At 43.1% G+C, this 19,389-nt stretch overlaps 1 protein-coding gene across 3 annotated transcripts in view; it reads right to left on the bottom strand.

Annotated features, from left to right (window-relative positions):
* Positions 1-12,539, bottom strand: part of TMC7 (transmembrane channel like 7) — a 46,146-nt gene extending 33,607 nt beyond the window's left edge. For 2 of the 3 annotated variants that reach the window (XR_003852643.1, XM_029576885.1), the window contains exons 1-5: positions 12,344-12,537; positions 4,600-4,831; positions 3,765-3,913; positions 1,029-1,196; positions 363-445 (exon numbers count right to left, since the gene is read on the bottom strand). Coding sequence is in view for 2 of the 3 variants with exons in the window: in XM_029576885.1 (XP_029432745.1) it covers positions 363-445; positions 1,029-1,196; positions 3,765-3,913; positions 4,600-4,831; positions 12,344-12,407 (696 nt within the window). In the remaining variant the exon portion in view is untranslated. Of the gene's footprint in view, positions 1-362; positions 446-1,028; positions 1,197-3,764; positions 3,914-4,599; positions 4,832-12,343 lie in introns of all 3 variants that reach the window. The other variant, XM_029576886.1, reaches the window with a different exon arrangement.
* Positions 12,540-19,389: the final 6,850 nt, after the last annotated feature.

Raw genomic sequence — 19,389 nt, 5'->3', positions numbered from 1 at the left:
TCATGCTCAGATAGTCATTCACATTGCCCAGGAATATTAAAGCCACACACTATTTTAAAAATATATGACCTTCTCTATCTACTTTTCTAGGCAGATAGAAAAACATCTATAATATATATTAAAAAAAAAAAAAGAAGACCTATATAAAACACATCAATAAGTTAAACAAAATTAAACATTCTGCTTCCTCAACTCATCTACCCAAATTCTATTGCCATTATAACAGTTCCCTGAACGCCTGTTCAAACAAATAAGTTTGAGTGACCTGGGAAAGTGTAAGAGTTCAAATCAGTCTCTGAGTTAAAATTTCATAGTCAACTGTATCAAAAGTAACTAAAAATAATTGTGAAGACTGTACTTACAGTGCCTGAGAGAAGATCAATGAGGTACTTATGGAAGTATAGAAGCCCTTGCTTGGCAACTCTGTACAATGTGCATTCAGGCACTGTGGAAAAAGAAATTATATATTTTCCTAGCATATACAGTCAAAGGTTTTCAGTTAACCATAGTGCTATTAGAGGTCATTTTCATGAACATCTTTTTCCTCTTCAAAAATATTTTTGGTGGGGGCGTGGGCATAGGGGTTGCGTATGAAAATACAAAGCAGAGGTGCCCCAGGCTAGGGGGCTCCCCCCAATTAGGCCTCAATGTTTGGTCCTCCCTCTTAGCCCAGCCATTGTAGTGACAGTCTTCTGTACTGGTTTCCTAAAAGCCAAAACTCATGGCTTTTATGAAACCAGTACAAGAGTGCATGGAATGTGACTGAAAGGTGTTGCTGTTGTGCAATGGCCGAATTGCTCTCTCGCTCTCTGCTGGCACGATGAAAGCTGAGCACAAGAATCAAGCTCTGGTCGCCCACATGGCAGCACTGCAAGGCTGACCCAAGATTTTGTATTTAGAATTAGAAAATCATCTCAGCCCATCGGGATAGTAACGTTTAGACTAATTATAGCACTTTTTTACAACATTAAAAAAATAGGTTAAATACGTAACAATTTACAAATTAATTAAAAAAAAATGTTTTTTACCTGTATCATATGCAAAGGAGACAACATGAGAGCTGTTGAAAATATTGTATCTTGAAATGGCAATAGGTAGTGTAACAAAAACAAACATCATAACAAACATTACAAAGTTGAGTAGAACTAGGAAACGCAGAAATGAGAAATAGGACTGGACTCCACTGCCAAACTTGCCTGCCAAAAAAAAATATATATATATAAGAAAATCTGTTTCAAATGCTGAATAAATATCAGCTTAATTTTTTTTGAGGATTTTTTTTTGCCTTTTAAGCCAATATGCATTGTTTTACCCACATTATAAAGTAGTAAGAGTCTAAACCAATTCAATTGTTTATCCAAAATATCATGAATTCTTTACAGTATATGGCTTACTTAAAAATTAAAGCCAGAGCAAAAAAATTCTACTCAGTGTTTGTGTGTATTAAAATAATAAAAGCATGGATTTCATATTTCATAAAATGAGATTAATATGCTTGCATCTATCATGAACATCATTAAATACCCTAGCTGTTTCTAGTCCGAGCTATGCATCCCGTCTATTCCTTGCAACTTCCCAGCCAAGGTCAGCATTAAAAAGAGTTATATATACAGCTGGCCCAGTGGCTCAGTGCATTGCTGTGTCAAAGAACTGTTTGATTTCCGGACCAGGTTCTATTGCCAGGGCCAGCCAGGGCTGGAGATGCTGCATGCATAGCACCAGAGTCTTACCAACTCTCAACAGCAACACCCAGAAGGAAAACTTAGGGTCTACATTAGCCAAGCTCCAGAGATAGCTGCAGCATGTGGCACTAGCTGAGGACTCTCTCTGCAATTGGTAGGGCAAAGTTGGGATAGGGATATAAAAATAGGAGAAAAAAAACCCAAGATAGTTGCAAATGAAGGCTCATGGAGCTGTAATGGAACTGATTAGCCTGAGTCTGATTTCTCTGGCCAAGGATGTAATCAGAAGCTAGGCCTTATGGACTCAGGGTTCTCATACATCACAAGATTGTAGCAAATAAGAGAACATAAGAAACAAAACATCAGATATGCAGGATCTGAGGTAAGGGAGCAAAATTTGTAAGAGAAAGCCTGGACTGTGCTTTGGAAAAATCGCATGAGTTTCTCAAAATACGGTTTCAGATATACAGATGGAAAGAGTATAATTAACTGGAGGCAGAGGAAGCAAGCAGCAAAGGGACAGAGTGAGAGAGAATAATCATCAACAGAAGCAATTCAGCTACCCTAACTGTACGAAAAGTGATTATACTACATTATCATCATTGCAACTATGTTCTAACTGAACTAGGAGGAGAAGGAGGAAACTGACAGGGGGGGGGGGAATAAATAGAGGTATTTTCTTGAACTCTGCTTTTCTGTTCATTCTGTGTTCAACATCAACTAAGCAAAGTGAAGGTAAACTCTTGCAAAAAATCAAAATAGACACAATAAACTAGTGCTGCAATTCAATGTAGGGAATGGTTTAAAGAAGTTTTAGAGCCAGATGTACTAAAGGGTTTTTCCCAATTTGTGTCTATGGGGAAAATACTATAAAGTCATGAGTGCCATGAATAGTAAATACAAATCACTTGTTTACTCTTTCACTTGTTTACTCTTTCAAAAAGTACACTCCATGAAGTTTCTAAGTAGCACATTTAAAACAATTGGAGAAAATGCTTTTTCACTCCACATACAATTAAGCTCTGGACTTCGTAACCAAAGAATGTGGTAAAGGCAGTTAATGTAGCTGGGTTTAAATAAAGTTTTGATAAGTCCATAAACTGTTATTAACCAGGTAAAATTGGAAAAGCCACTGCTTACTCCTAGGCATGCAGTCTATTTGGGATCTTGCCAGGTTATATTGGCTATTGTTGGAAATGGCAATTCTTATGTACTTAAATTCACAGATACCTTAGTATGAAAACTTGTAATTAAAAACAGTAATAACATTTCTACTATGCAAAAAATTCATTAGGTTTCCAATACTCTACACAGTTAAAGCTGTGTAGAGTATTGGAAGAAAGGCAAAAGAAGGGATAGTCATTAGGATGGTTGTTATGTTTCTATGAACACTGCTGGAAAGTCATTAACTTCATAGGGTTCAATATAAGCTTTTCATCTATAAAACTATACAAGAGTGAAAAAAAACCCCAGAAGAATGCAATTGAAACTTAGCATTTAAACATGAAATACTTATAAGCAGGGATAGTGCAATGTTAGTCAGAACGCCAGCAGTAGGAAGCTGATGACCCCAATCTGTGGTTTCCAAGCTCGGTGTGAGTGTCCTCAACAGGTCTGGTTTCCAGACTATTCACAAAATATTCTGGCATACATTTACCCCAATAATCTATTTAATTTGCTTATTTTGGTTCTCCAGGACTCAATTTCAGATCCCTGACAACCAAGCAACAAATAGTGAAATTCAGCATTCTGCCTGCAATTATCCATCTTCTATAAGTTCTGGGAAGAGTCACCTGTCAGCAAATGGCCCAGGGACTTTGTTGTAAACAAAGAATGTGCCTTGCTCTAGCATTTCAAGACAAAATGTAAAACAAACAAAAAAAAAAATCAGTATAATCATATAATTTTAAATAACCAGTGATCACAGTTGAAAACTAGTGTAAAACGTCAGTGAAAAGAATATTCATTAGGCATAAGAAACAAACTCATAATTGCATCTAAAATGTCATTTGTGGCCAGGCCATTTCAAAACAAAAGAAACCTTATTTTCTGCATCTATTGCAGCCTTCTAGCTTTTCCTACCCTCTATACTGCGGATATCTTGTCTCCAAAGCTGCATGCCGAATAACACCTCCTTAGTTTCATCTGTTATTTTTTTCCATGACTTCCATCTGCTGTCTTTCCAATGATCCCATTTTGTTGTAGGTTTTGCTTGGGCTTTCTGAATGTCCCTAGTTTGACACATAAATTATTATTATTAAAAAAAAACACCCCACAAAAGTATGATTTAAAGTTGTTAGTATGCACATTTTTTACACAGCTATTGTGTTTTCCTCGTACCTGATGAAGAAAAAGGATATAGTGACATTTCTCATGAATATTTAGGGAGTGTACTTCAGTTTTTTCTTCTTTATTGGGAGGAAGTGAATGAACTGGAAACCCAAAGGGGCTTCCCCCTATCTGAACCAGACCCAACTAGGCCACAGCACCATGAGACTTCATTTGCAGATACCCAGGATCACAGCCTCCCACGCTCCCCTTTTTATTTCCTCACTCTCACTGTGGTCACTATAATGAGGGCTCATGGCACCGTAGCTTGAGCTGAGGCAGGTTCCGATTGAGCTGAAATCCCACACAGCAAGCAAGAAGATACTTCCAAGGTAAGCAACCAGGCACAAAGAAAGTATGCATAAATAAAAATACTCTTAGCACATAAAAGTTTATAACCTTACAAAACATCCAATGCAAAATTTAACTTTGATATGATTTAGTACACAAATATTCTTTTCTCTCTTTTAAATAAAAGATATTAAAACTTAAAAAAAACTTTTGAAACCTTCAGTTTGGGATGAGAAAGAACTCGAGTATTCAAAGCTAATTTTGACAATTTCTTGGGCTGTGAATCTAATGAGCACACCTTATTTTTCTTTTCTGTTGAATGCTGATTGCATATTCTTTCAGTGGTCGAGAAGTAAAGTCACTGTTCTTTTCATCCAGGAAATTTTGTTTGCTGTCATGGTTCCTTTGGCGTCTTGCTCCGATTCCTCCAACTGAGCTTTTCCTCCTCAGAATGGTCCGATAACTGGGCAGTTCATTCAAGAAGGAACTTGTCTGTGGCTGTGGGCCGATTCCCTCCGGAAGAAAAACATCTTAACATAAACACACAAAAAGATAAAGCTGTACTGTGGTAGAATCGTCACCATGACAAAGAAATAAGTTTTGAAAAGCTATACTTCAAAAATTAATTTTCATGGTTGCTTTCCAGATGACAGTAAACCCTTAACTTTCTGAAAACCAGATGTTTTGTCAGGCGCAGCTAGAATGGTTAGATTAGATAGATAGAACTATAGTAGCATATGAGAACTGCCTGCACTCAAAATAACGTGTGACTCCAAATAAAATTCCACTGCATGGACAGCGCTGTGTTTAACACTTGACAAAATCCTTGGGTTCTAGAATGAATATATATGATAGCTGCCTCAGAGGAACAATGGTTCAATCAATCTAAACGACGTAATACACACACACATACCACGACGAAACACTAGATCAGCAAACAAAGCACTACTAGAAATTCCCCCAGTTACAGCAGCCGAACTCACCATAATTCGTGAAAGAGCACTCTCAGTGGCAGGCCCAACCCTCTGGAATAAACTCCCAGAAAACGTATGACTACAGAGCGATACAAAAGTCTTCAGAAAACTCCTCAAAACATGGCTATTGCAACAAGCCTACAGAGAGGGCATTGAATAAGCAAAAAATGAGCACAGTCTGCGCCCAACTCACACACAACCACCAATAACAGAACCACACCAAAACTACACTGCTAATAGAAAACCAACGAACATTATTCGATCAACTACCAACTATCGAACTTACCACCACCTCAACCCTCTAATCTCCCTTACTTCTCATACGCAACCCATTACAAAGACCATAATCTGTAATCATTTATTCTTCTATGCCACCCCTTTGTTAATCGTTATGGGCCGGATTTTAAAAGGGGTACGCGCGTAACCCTTTTAAAAACGCCCCTGCGTGCGCCGAGCCTATATTGCACAGGCTTCCGGTGCGTGCAAAGCCCCGGGACGCGCGTAAGTCCCGGGGCTTTCTTGGGGTGGGCGTGTCGGGGGTCGTGATGCGGTCGGTGTGTCATCGGGGGCATGATGCAGTTGGTGCGTCATCCGGGGGCGGTACTGCGGGCGTGGTTTCGGCCTCCGGACCAGCCCTCGGACCGGAACATGGCGCGCGGTAGCCAGCCCAGCACGCGCAAAGTTAAGCCTGCTTCGAGCAGGCGTAACTTGTGCGACAAAGGTTGGGGGGGTTAGATAGGGGAAGGCGGAGGGAACAGGCAGCATGATCAGGGCTCGGCGCGCGCAAGTTGCACAAATGTGCACCCCCTTGCGTGCGCCGACCCCAGATTTTATAAGATACGCGCGTTTCTTATAAAAGCCTGCGTACTATGTTTTAAAATGTACCCCTATATTTTTTCACTAAATTCTTTATGTTAAACATTAAATTTTATGTTAAACGTTATATCTTATCTGTTAAACACTATATGTATTATTGCTTCACCTACATAAAGTTATATGTATCATTGTTTCAACTGTAAACCATTGTGAAGGCCAGCTCCACACAACTGTATATAAAAGCACATAAATAAAAATAAAATAAATCTTGTGCTATACAGGGTGACAGTCAGGGAGAAAACATTTACAAAATTGAACATGGAATACCTACAAAGGAAAATACTAATCACTAAGGCTCCCACCTCCCCCCATACACAGGGTAGGACAGAAAAACATACTATAAAAAGGGTCCCTGAAGTTTTACCATAGACTTCTTTATAATCTCACAATTTAACAACATTATTTATTAAGCTTAGGAAAGGTGCACAACGATAAATAAAGAAAACTTGTTTTCTGATGGAAAACATATCAGCCTAAGGAGCACTCCAATACATGCAACATGGCCCACAGTCAAAACACAAGCGCCAAACTGTTCCAAAGACAAAGGGCCTAAGTCTGTATTTTGCAGCACTGTCATATTACCAAGACCTAAATGTCACGGAAAGTCCAATGCCTTCATTATTAAGAGAACAAACTGTGCAAGACCATTTCAGAACTAAGACTTACAACTGCTGCAAACAAAGAAGTGAAGCACAATGCAGTTATTGTTGCCCAAATGATAAACAAGAGTTTTCTGATAAAGTGGACTCACCCTCAAAAACTCAAGTCTCAATAAATCAGTTAGGCCATAAAAGGTGCCTTTATGTCACTTTTGCTGCTACAGAGTAACATATGTCACCCTGTAGAAGGATTTTCCTATAGTTGCAGACATGCAATGACAAAGAATGCAGAATGGTCATCTATCAAGCTTTCTTTTTCATATGAAAACAAGTCCTATGGTAATATCCAATCCAGGGAACAGAATTATCATCTATAACAATAAAAAAGTTGGGCTGTTCATGGACCTCTGGTTGTAGAATTTCCCCCAAACAAGTTTTGAAACAAACCCCCCCCCCCCCCCCCAATTAGGATAATCTGATGGCTCAGCAGGAGCACTGTGGTGTTGGAAAGTTGGGCTTTATTCCCCAGACCCAGCAGCTGCTAGTAGTGGTAGAGAGGAAGCAGTGACCAGCCCCCAAAAGGAAGGGAGTCTCAACCACTACACAATATAAATGCTTACTGGACACCAGGTTCCAAAAGAAATCATGATCTGTGACTCTTGGCCAAAGAATCGTCACAGACAGAAAAACCCTGAAAGAATAAAAAACAACAAGAAAGAAAGAAATGTTGAAGTGACATTAAGGAATCCAGTTGGTTGAAACTATTGCTTTATTTAGACTCTGTATGTCTGTGAGAGAGAGAGAGAGAGAGGAAGCATGAAAGACGACCCAAGTAGTAATGTCAGCAGGCACTGAAGCATATGCGTGACAAGGAGCAAGAGTTAAAAGTTCCTCAGGCTGAGGATCCAGGTGTTCATGATGTCAGAGAGAAGAAATGTTTACATAAGATAATTTTCTTGAAGGTGTTAACCTAACAGGGGAAGTAGGAAAAGTGAACAAAAGGGTGAATCTTTCCATGCGTACGCCACCTACAAATGTCAATTAAAAACCTCACTGTAAGAGTCCCATATAGAATATGCAGTTCTAGCTGCATTTCTCCCTCAGGCAGTAAAGGAAAAACAACTCTCTCAATTTGATATGTCCAAAATTATGAATTAACCCCAATCATTTTGGGTACTGGAGTTGACTACACACTTATTATTCTTCAACTCCTTACAGTACTGTAGAGTACTGTGTCCTTTATCTTTTTTTCTCAAAGCCAGAGAGAAAATGAAATGCATACAGGACTATGTATTAATATGAATTTTTTTAGTTGCTGTAAAAAAATAAATGCCCACTAAAAAAGCATAGCTGCTAACAGTTGCATAGTAAATGTCACATCTCTGAAAACCAGTACAACCCAAATGAATACTATAGATCGACAATTACAAAGAGACATGCTACAACTTGTACTGTTTTATGCAGTCAGACATGTTTGTACAAACAGGCTGTCAGCAACAGCAAATGAAACTGTCCTAAATCTCTAACAGGCCAATGCAATATAGGCACATGAAAAATGGGCACTCAGATTTACAAAGTATGTTTTCCTAACCATCTACACAGTCACAAATTAGGAAAATGGATGCTTGTTAACTGAGCGTCCCTTTTCCTATCCTAACCATGGCATGCTTTAAAATTTTTCTCAGTGGAAGAGAATGGGCAGTGGAGTGCCTCAGGGATCTGTATTGGGACCCTTACTTTTCAATATATTTATAAATGATCTGGAAAGAAATACGACGAGTGAGGGAATCAAATTTGCAGATGATACAAAATTGTTCAGAGTAGTTAGATCACAAGCAGATTGTGATAAATTGCAGGAAGACCTTGTGAGACTGGAAAATTGGGCATCCAAATGGCAGATGAAATTTAATGTGGATAAATGCAAGGTGATGCATATAGGGAAAAATAAACCATGCTATAATTACACGATGTTGGGTTCCATATTAGGTGCTACAACCCAGGAAAAGAGATCTAGGCTTCATAGTGGATAACACATTGAAATTGTCGGTTCAGTGTGCTGCGGCAGTCAAAAAAGCAAATAGAATGTTGGGAATTATTAGAAAGGGAATGGTGAATAAAACGGAAAATGTCATAATGCCTCTGTATCGCTCCATGGTGAGACTGCACCTTGAATACTGTGTACAGTTCTGGTCACCGCATCTCAAAAAAGGTATAGTTGCGATGGAGAAGGTACAGAGAAGGGCAACCAAAATGATAAGGGAAATGGAACAGCTCCCTATGAGGAAAGGCTGAAGAGGTTAAGGCTGTTCAGCTTGGAGAAGAGACGGCTGAGGGGGGATATGATAGAGGTGTTTAAAATCATGAGAGGTCTAGAATGGGTAGATGTGAATCGGTTATTTACTCTTTCAGATAATAGAAAGACTAGGGGGCACTCCATGAAGTTAGCATGGGGCACATTTAAAATTAATCGAAGAAAGTTCTTTTTTACTCAACGCACAATTAAACTCTGGAATTTGTTGCCAGAGGATGTGGTTAGTGCAGTTACGGCCGGATTTTAAAAGGTTTACGCACATAAGTTATGCGCGTAACCCTTTTAAAAAACCCCTGCACGCGCCAAGCCTATTTTGCATAGGCTCGGTGGCACGCACAAGCCCCGGGACGCGCGTAAGCCCTGGAGCTTCGCTAGGGGGAATGTCCGGGGGTGTGCCGGGGGGCGTGTTGGGGCAGACGTGTCATTCAGGGCGTTCCAGGGGCATGTCGGGGGTGTGGCCAAGGCCTCCAAACGGGTCTCTGGCAGGGGAATCACGTGCCAGCAGCCCTCTGGCAGCGTAACTTTTAAAACACAGGTGGGGGGGGGTTTAGATAGGGCCGGGGGGAGGGAACGAGCAGGGCTCGGCGCGCACAAGGTGCACCCCCTTGCACTCGCCAACCCCAGATTTTATAAGATACGCGCGGCTACGCGCGTATCTTATAAAATCCCGCGTACTTTTGTTCGCACCTGGTGTGCGAACAAAAGTACGCGTGGGCGTAGATTTATAAAATCTACCCCTTAGTGTAGCTGTGTTTAAAAAAGGAGACTAAGTTCTTGGAGGAGAAGTCCATTACCTGCTATTAATGAAGTTGACTTAAAAAATAGCCACTGCTATTACTAGTAAGGGTAACATGAAATAGACTTAGGTTTTGGGTACTTGTCAGGTTCTTGTGACCTGGATTGACCTCTGTTGAAAACAGGATGTTGGGCTTGATGGGCCCTTGGTCTGATCCAGCATGGCAATTTCTTATGTTCTTAAAAAAAAATTTTTGGACAGTTTTTTGGTTTTTTTTAGTTCCTCTGACTTAATATAGCCATAATATTAAGTCAGAGAAGTATAGAAAAGCAGAATTTTCTATTTTTCTATACACTCTTTGGGCTCCTAAAAAATTAATGCCTGCTCCAAGACAGGCGTTAATTTTGGAGACTGAAAATGTGCACGTCAGGCAAACATTTTTTTTTCCATTGGGGTGGGGGGGGGGGGGGTGGTGGTAGCTAATAGCCTCATAAACATGAATTTACTTGCAATGAGTACAATTAGCTACCCACGCAATTGGATGTGCATATCTCCATTTTGCATGGGGCGTTATGGACACATGTCCAAAACGTTCATCCAGTCACACCTTGAGCTGTGCACTGCCTGCAGCACACAGTATTGCATCAGTCCATAGCATTAGGACAGAATTAAAGAAACTGTGACCTTAGGCAAGGTCTAAAATGTTTGGCCTTGAAAAACAGAATGCCACATACATCTTCTGCAGTTCTATACGTCCCTAGCATATATAACAATGCAACTGATAATTATTTCTACTTCATTTTCTCCTCCCTCCCCCTGAAATAATCTTCTGATCACATCACTCATTTTGTGCCAGATGTAATAAGGTGAGCTCAGCAGAGCAACAATTTAACCTGCAGTTATGCACAAACTGTACTCCCATTGCTACAAGGAGTTTTATGTGCAAAAAAATGTGCACATAAAACTGTACCTATTACTTAGCACCCTTGCATGGAAATCCCATGCCAATGCATTTGCTATTATCCCTCAATGCAGAGAGGTGCATTGGCTTAAACATACTTTATGTATGCAAAGTATTGTTTGGTTTTTTAACTCGTTTGTTTTCACTTTTTTGTGTGTATAATGTAAACATGGAGAAGATCTGAAAAACTGAATATACATCCTGAGCAAAAAGTAAATAAATAAAAATCAGGATGGTGTTCATGGCCATCTGCAATTCAAAACAATTATAACATTCCATGTGTAAATTAATACTTGCTTAGCAAAAGCTAGAGTAAGTAAAATGTGCATTCCAGTGTGTGCTAATTGTTTGGGCTGCTGTGTAACACTGTATATTTAACAGTATTGTTTAAATATATTCAGTATCTATATACTTTCAAATCAATTCACATCAACTTCACTATTATAACAATATTTGCTGTGAATCTGGGGGTGCCTGGACTCCAGGATGACTGAAATGTAATGCCCTGCACTTTCACATCATGATAAGCTCTGGAATGCATTTGAATAAAAACCGGTTTGTCCCACCCTACTTGGGGGGAATTATATCTTGTGTGTGCATAAATCCCCAAAAGCAAGTTCTGGCACCAAAATTCAAGCTTCTCACTTAGACTAACAGTAGCCCTAGAAACGTGACTCCACCTGACCAGGAGTCACGGTTCCAGCAGTAAGAAAACACAAGTTAAGCCAGCGCACCTCGCTACATTTTTTGATTATGCTGAATTATCTGTGTAAATGTTTGATAAAATTTCAAGGGGTGAGATTATTTTCTACGATCCCCTCAGTACATTGCCTTTGAGTGCTAGGCTTAATATGGCTCCCCTTCCCCCACCACATATATATTAGCCTGTTAAATTGTACAGAGGTACTTAGAGCTGTGAAGAATCTATACTGCCTGCCTATGTGTTAGTTATCCTTACAGCATAATAAAGTATACCAAAATTAAACACTGTACATCATTCCACAGCTGTCAATCAGCCTGAAACAACTGAAAAAAAAAAGGTGGTACATTCTGTGGGGACTAGAGGGAGTAGGAACGGTTTATTTGCTTTCTAGGGCTGTATATTTAATCTTCATCGGAGGAACATCCTATAGAAACGTTACACATCTGGAACGGAAGTAGACGGTGAGATATACCTGGGCGTTTACCTTTTAATGGCTTAGTAATTTGTCCTTAGGAGGACTCAGAAAGGGCAATATTTCCTATCAGCAGGCGGTACTTTAATAATCCTAGAGAAATATTAAGAGGTCGTCTCTGCTTACCTTCTACATTGGCGCATGCTACTTTTTTTTCCCCCAAGCTCCAACAAAGATCGTTTCCCTTTTGAATGAACCAGAAAGCTACCCAATAGCGTTTAAGCCTGTAGCACTCACTAATGACAGGAACTATCCAGATTATGCGCCGATACCATTACCCATCATCAATATGCAAGAGGAAGCACATTTTCGTGCTGTGCCAGAAACCAGAAACCAGCACCATCCCCCCCCCCCCCGCAGGTGACTTCAGCTCTCCGGCAGAGAGAAGACACCTGCTCGGCCCCCCTCACCGTTATCCTCCTCGCTGTCCAGGCTGGGCAACCTGGGGCGCTGGGAGCCGCTTCGGGGGTACATAATGGCAGAGCGAGCGGCGCCCTCTCCCTCTGGCAGCCGCTTCCCCCGCCCAGGTAACCAAGCGAGAGCCACTGAGGCGGCGTCCCAGCTTCCGGCTCTGACGTCACAGGGCCGGCAGGGGGGGGGGTAACGGCTGGGCCGGCACGCGCGCTCCCCGCCCACCTTCCGAGGCGCGCGCCCGGTGTGCCCCGCACGGTCCGCGCCCGCCGCGCCCCGCACGGTCCGCGCCCGCCGCGCGGGGGGCTGGGGGCGGGGCCTGGCCAGTGGGCCTTTCCCGTTGCATTGAACCATGGGTTCTGCAAATAATTAGCATTTAAATTGAAAACGGACTGCTTGGCAGGTGGTAGCATAATATAACATGTTTAATTTATGTCAGATTTTATCCACTATAGTGTTCAAGGTGATATATAGCATAGGGGCAGTAGGTAAATAAGGTTGCCAACTAGCTCCATATTTTCAGGACAAGTTGATACAGTCCTGGTATTTTAACCACACTGCATGCAGGGACTTGTAATTCTGACTTCCCTATTGCATTTATTTGCTCCAGAAGGAGAGGTAATTTGCCTTGAGCTATCCCTGAGTGGGAACTCAGGGATAGCTCAAGGCAATGAGGTGAGTGGTTCTCAACCTTTTTCCCATCCTGACACATCTGATAGACCACGCTCACATGTGTGACACACTGTTCATTACAGTTTACGACGGAAATAAAAACTAAAGGTCCAGTATTATTTTTATTGTTAAGAATTATACAAGAAAAAGATACGTATTCTGTCTGAACAGAAATTTCATAAACAGTAAACATCCCACACCAAAACAGCACCAATTTCCAGCACTTAACAGTAACCACCTTACCTAAGAAAAGGCAACACTGAAAATATTACACCAGGCCTTAAGACACCAATATATCTCCTATTAGGAAAACGGACCAAGTCAGGCTGTTATGGAGCCCTACACAGAAGCTACCCACCAGCAGAAAACCTCACCTGAATCACATGTGCTGACCCTCACCTAACAAAGAATAAAGAGACCAAAACACATAACTAGAAGCATGCAGACAAAAACTGAATTGGAAACTGCAGCAAGCCAGAGTCTCTGTATGCAGTGCAACAAAGGAAAAAAAGAAACATCACCCATCCTTATAAAACAAATCAAGAAATATAAAATCAGTAGCAGTAAAACTATACTAACAAAAAGAACATATTATTTCAAAACAGCTGATGAATGGAATATCCAATAATTAAATACTCATATACAAAATTTCTAGATACCAATAAAATATTTCAAAATAGCAGACACAAAGACCCAATAATGAAAAATAATAAGGATACAAACAATTTTTAGCTCTGCATACCTGGGAACGTTTGATATCCAGGTGCCCTGAGATTGTTTTGAATTAGCAGGAGGAGGGATGATTTGCTTGCAACTTTCTCCTCTCTCTCTCTCACACACACACACACTGGCTCTCAATCGCTCACATATACACGTGCTTTTTCTCTCACTTATATTAGGCTCTTAATTACACATTTACAATCACACACATACATTCTGTCTTTTTCTCTCACTCACAGACTATCATTCCCATGCTTACAAACATGCTCTCTCTTTCTCTAATTTATTCACAGGCTCTCAATCACATAGTCACATGCTCCCTCACCTAAACCAGCTCTCAATCACACACATGCTCTCTTTCACATGTACAGGCTTTCAATCATTCACATAATGCTCTCACTCACACATGCAAATAGGATCTCAAACACACTTGTTGCTCATTCACTCACTCTCCCCCAAACTAGCAGCAGCAGCAGCCTCCTCCACTTCTAACCCTAAAGGCAGCAGCAACCTACTTCATTTTCAGCCCTCACGGAGAAAGGAGTCCCATCGGCCGCGGGGTTGGACGATGTTCTTTGTTTTTCTCTGAGCCTCACAACTCATTCCTCAGGCTGCGCCTCTTCTTTTCTTCTGGCCCATGCTTCCTGCACTAGCATGGTCTCTTCTTCCTGCGCACGCATCCGCTGCTCACCAGTTCCTCTTCCGGGCCGCGGGAGGGGGGACGGAAAGAGGAGAGCATGCCGGTGCCGCTGACTCCAGCTGCCCTGCCGCGTTCCGCCCGAGCTATCAGCATTTTAAGCCCGGGCGGAGGACCTATTTTGCTCGGGAGGGGGAGCAGCTGGGTCAGCGGGGGACTGGGAAGTGTGGCGACACACCTGCGTGTTCTGGGCGACACACTGGTTCAGAACCACTGCACTAGGCTAAGACTGGACTCCTAAGGCCTTCGAAAAGCAAGACTACAAATCCTTGCATGCAATGGGCTTTAACCAGTTGGCAACCCTAGCAGTAGGTTGCCAGGCATGGGATCATGAGTTTTGTGCCTGACTGTACTGGACACTGCCCAAAATCTCAAGCAGCTAAACAGAGAACAGCCTTCTACTTCCCTTCAACCCCCTTACTGTTCAGACTTTGTGCAGGAAAGGTGGGGGGGGTGAAGTAAACAGAGCAGATCAAAGAAGAGCCACTCTATCTAATCCAGGGCAAGCTCCACCCCTCCTGTCATTCAGGGACAGAAGGAGTAGGGTTAATGCTGGAGCAGCCTTTGCTAAGCTAAGAAGAGCTCCTGCTCTTCCTGCTCCAGCCCCTCCTGTCCCCCTTTAACACCCCCTCACAAAAAAAAAGCAGCAATTGAGTGGGTGTGTGGGTGGGGGAGCAGGAGAGGATAGGATCATACAACAAAAAGATGCTGGCCAGGACCATTTTTCACCCAGGACCTTGCAGGGCAGAAGCAACTGCCCCTTTCTACTTGACAGATCCCAGCAAGGGTAAGGTATCTCTTGGGGGGAGAAGGAGGAACTTATGGGGGAAGACCCAGGGAAGGGAGTTAATTTTAAGTTTCTGACTGCTCTGGATTTTCTGGAATAAGACTCAGACTTTCAGGATGCAGGATTCATTTTTAAATAAACTGAAATAAAATGCAAGTGTTCCATTATATTTTTCATTTTACTTAAAAACTAATGCACATCTCTACAACTAACTCAGTGCTTCTCAACCCAGTCCTCCGACGCACCTAACCAGTCAGGTTTTCAGGATATCCACAGTGAATATATATGAGAGAGATTTGTATACACTATTTCCATTGTATGCAAATCTGTCTCATGACAGAAATATTTCCTGATGCTGTTCCTGAATCTGCCCCCCTTGGAGTTTCATATTATGACTCCTAGTTCAACAGCTTGCTTTCTACTGGAAAAAAAGTTTGGTTCTTATGCACCATTAATACCCTTCAGATATTTAAAATTCTATGTAATATCTCCTCTGGTCCTACCCTGATCTAGGGTATACATATTTAGCTCCCTCGGACTCATTTTCATAGTCTTCTGGTGCCCACCATTTTGGTCACCTTTCTCTGAAATGCTTCCATCCTGTCTCTGTCCCTTTTGAGATATGGTCTCCAGAACTGAACACGTTACTCCAGGAGAGGCCTCATCAAGGACCTGTACAGGAGCATTATCACCTCTTTTTCCCCTCATGGTTTTATAGAGAGTGATCATGTCGAGCAAATCTGATCAATTTCTTTGACTGGGTGAGTAGAGAATGAGATCATGTTTAATAATCTGTTAGAGAAGGTTGTGGAATAGAAGAATAGCCTAGTGGTTATTAGAGCAGCCAACTGCAAACCAGCACAGCCACCATTCAAATCCCACTGCTGCTCTTTGGGACCTTGAGTAAGTCACGTCATCCTCCATTACCTTAGGTGTTGTGGAGCGCTAGGAGAGCGATCCCACTCCTGGGAGATGTGTGTGCCCTTGGGCCGTGGCTCGTCGCCAGAGGGATCTGGAGAGGTGCCGCGGGAGGCGTGGCATGCCCGAGCATGGGCTGGACGGAGGCAAGCTGGAGTGAAGCCTGGAAGACAGGCCCTCCTCCGGACCTGCACGCTTCGGAAGACCCAACAACGCAATGTTGGTCTTGTGAACAGTCCTCCGACCGTTCCCAGCCCTTTCGGACCTGCCGCAGGGTACGGCACGAAGCGGCAGGCCGGATGGAGGCCAGGGCAGCTAAGACTGGAACATGGATTCAGACGAGACTCAGGCATAGACGTGGACTCAGGAACGAGGTGCAGGATCCATAGACGTGGACTCAGGCATAGATGCAGGATCCTTAGACGTGGACTCAGGCAAAGACGTGGACTCAGGAATGAGGTGTAGGATGCATAGACGTGGACAGGCACAGGCGTGGACTCAGGACAGGATGCACAGAGGTGGAATCAGGAACGAGGGCTGAAGGAAGACATGGGCACCGTCCCTCAGGGCGCCCTACTCAGACCACCCGCGGGACTGAGTCGCGGACCACCCTGCCTCATGCGCGCCCTACTCAGCCCTGGAAGGCTGGTCGCGGACCACGCAGGGAGCGGGAGAGCACAGGAAAGAGGAAGCAGGTTCGCTGCACTCCTGGCAGCACAAGGCAAGGATACGCTGCACTCCTGGCAGCTTCGAGGCAGGTTAAAGCATCAGGATCAGGAACAAGGATTAAGACAGACCTCAGTGCTGGAACAAGGACATCTGGAACAGCAGGAACAACAGGACTGGAACACGGATACTGGAACAGGAGACACACCTTAGGGCTGGAACATGGACATCTGAAACAGCAGGAACATCAGGACTGGAACACGAGTACTGGATCAAAAGACAGACCTTGGGACTGGAACGGCAAGCAGACATCAGGACTGGACGAGGAGCTCCGACAGGTAACAAGAAACACAGGACCTTGCAGAAGTGCTGGAACACGGACGACTTCCTGGAGCGAAGGATCTCAGGAGTGACCAACTCCTTGCGAAGGCAAAGACAGACTGAAAGCTGAGCCCTTTAGTAGGGCTGAGGTGGACAAAGCCCAGGGAGGGGTCTGCAGGGGGCCACACCTGGCTGGCCCTTGAAGAGGAGCAGAGAGACGCGCGCCCGCGCCCTAGGGAGCTGGAGAGAAGAGCTGGAAGCTGGTGGCGTCCTCAGCCACGTGGAAGGCCAGGGAAGCAGTGGAGCAGCCCTGGGCTGGAGCTGGGTGAAGGCAGGTCAGTGGAGCAGCTCCCAGCTGCAAGGACAGAAGCAGAGAGAGGTAAGGCCGGCTGCAGACACCAGCAGAGAGAACAGAGAGCAGCAAGGACTGAAGCAGGAGAAGGGCTGACTGCAGGAACGGCTCCATGCCGTGAAGACAGCCCCAGGAGGAGAGGTAAGACTGCAGGCAGAGTAGAGAGCTGAAGCAGGCTGCAGGCACTGGCAGGGACGGCTTCCCAGCCAGGCAAGGACCTGGACTGTAGCAGGCACCAGCAGAGACGGCCTGCTGACTAAAGGGCCCGGGATCTCAGCAGCAGGTCGGGAGAAGGCAGGAACAGCTGCGGGGACAGCCCCAGCTGATTCAGGGAGGAAGCAAGCAGCGTCAGCAGCCCGACTGGCTGTGGCTGTGAGAAGGTAAGAGCCTGCCCACGCTCTTTGCGGACAGGAGCGTAACATTAGGTACAAAAAGATTGTGAGCCCTCTGGGAATAAATAAATACAGTACTGCTTTGAAGTACCTAAAAAAACAATTTATAAAAATAAATGTATTATCAGAGCCAGAGGGATGCTAAATTCATAGAGAGAGGTACAATAAGTGAGAACAAGGTGATGATGCCTTTGTACAGTTCAGGGGTGAGAAACCCTGTTCTGGATGCCATATCTCCAAAATGATAGAAGAGTACTAAAATGATGGGTGGGTCAACACCAAAAGTCATAGGAGATGAGACTTAAGGACCCGAAAATATACACCTTATCTCAAAGATGGGAGAATATGATAGAAAGGTTCAAATACCTCAAAGGCACAGAAAGCACATTTTTTTTTATCAGAGGAAAGAATGTAGAACTATAACAGAGGTCATAGTATGATGCTTGGGGGGAGGCCGAAGGATGGGGAAGACTTCGGAGAAACATCAGAAAATATTTTTTTCATGGAAAGGGTGGTGAATGCATAGAATGGCTTCTCAGCGGAGGTGATATAGACAAATATGGGAAAGGAATTCAGGAAAGTATGGGATAAGCACAGAGGATCCCTAATGTGAAGAGGTGAGAGGAAAGCCAGATAATGTCTGCGGTCTACTGTTTTACAGGAAATGAAATTGGGCAGGGCCTAATGAGCCTTATCATTTTTTTGTTTCTAGGATAAATTCCAGCTCATTGTTGAACTTCATCCTAGATTTGATCTTGATTGTTCCACTCAGAGGAAAGTTATTAGGCTTATGGATAGAGAACAGAATAAGTCACTACATAAGCACTTTTCCACTCTATATTAAAAAATGGCAACAACAACAACAAAAAATCCAGAATTGATAATGTGTTCGAAATTAACCTTTGATTAAAAAAAAAACCAAATAAACATAAACCGGCCTGATTTGCATTTTATGCAAGAAGGTCGATATATAAAAATTAAAAATAAATAAATAAATAAATAAAACTTGTCAAGCTTCCAGCATAAAATGCCAGATGAAAACAATGTATTCAGGAAACAATTTATGTCTTGCAAAAACACAATCTTAAAGTCTGCTTAACACCTGTTAAAAGGATCTGCATTTTTTTTTAGTGCAGCAAGGACATGCGTTTAAAAAGACTCTGCTGAGCAGGTTAGGTACACGTTATCCCTGCTACAGCATCAGATGTAATTAGAGGATCAAGATAATTCGAAACTTGGAAGCTGCAATTGAAAAAAATAAAACCTATTTATGGCCTTAAACTGTAGAGCAGCATTTTGTTTTGTTGGGAACTGGGTAACCGTAGAGAAGAATTCGTTTGCGGCACCGTCCGCTAACCCTCGCTTCTGGCTCGAGAACTGCGGGGACAGGTTGTCTCAGCTGCACGCGCCGGCGGCCACCTCGCGCTCTGCTGCCTGGGCAACAGCGAGAAGCGCTCCCGCTGTGGAGCGCGAGTCAGTCGTTCCCTCCCACACCCCCCCCCCCCCCCCCCCCGGCCCGG

The sequence above is a fragment of the Rhinatrema bivittatum genome, chromosome 14, assembly GCF_901001135.1.
Source record: "Rhinatrema bivittatum chromosome 14, aRhiBiv1.1, whole genome shotgun sequence".
Lineage (NCBI taxonomy): Eukaryota > Metazoa > Chordata > Amphibia > Gymnophiona > Rhinatrematidae > Rhinatrema > Rhinatrema bivittatum.
Note: the sequence above shows the minus strand (reverse complement) of the source record. Positions and strands in the feature narration are given on the sequence as shown.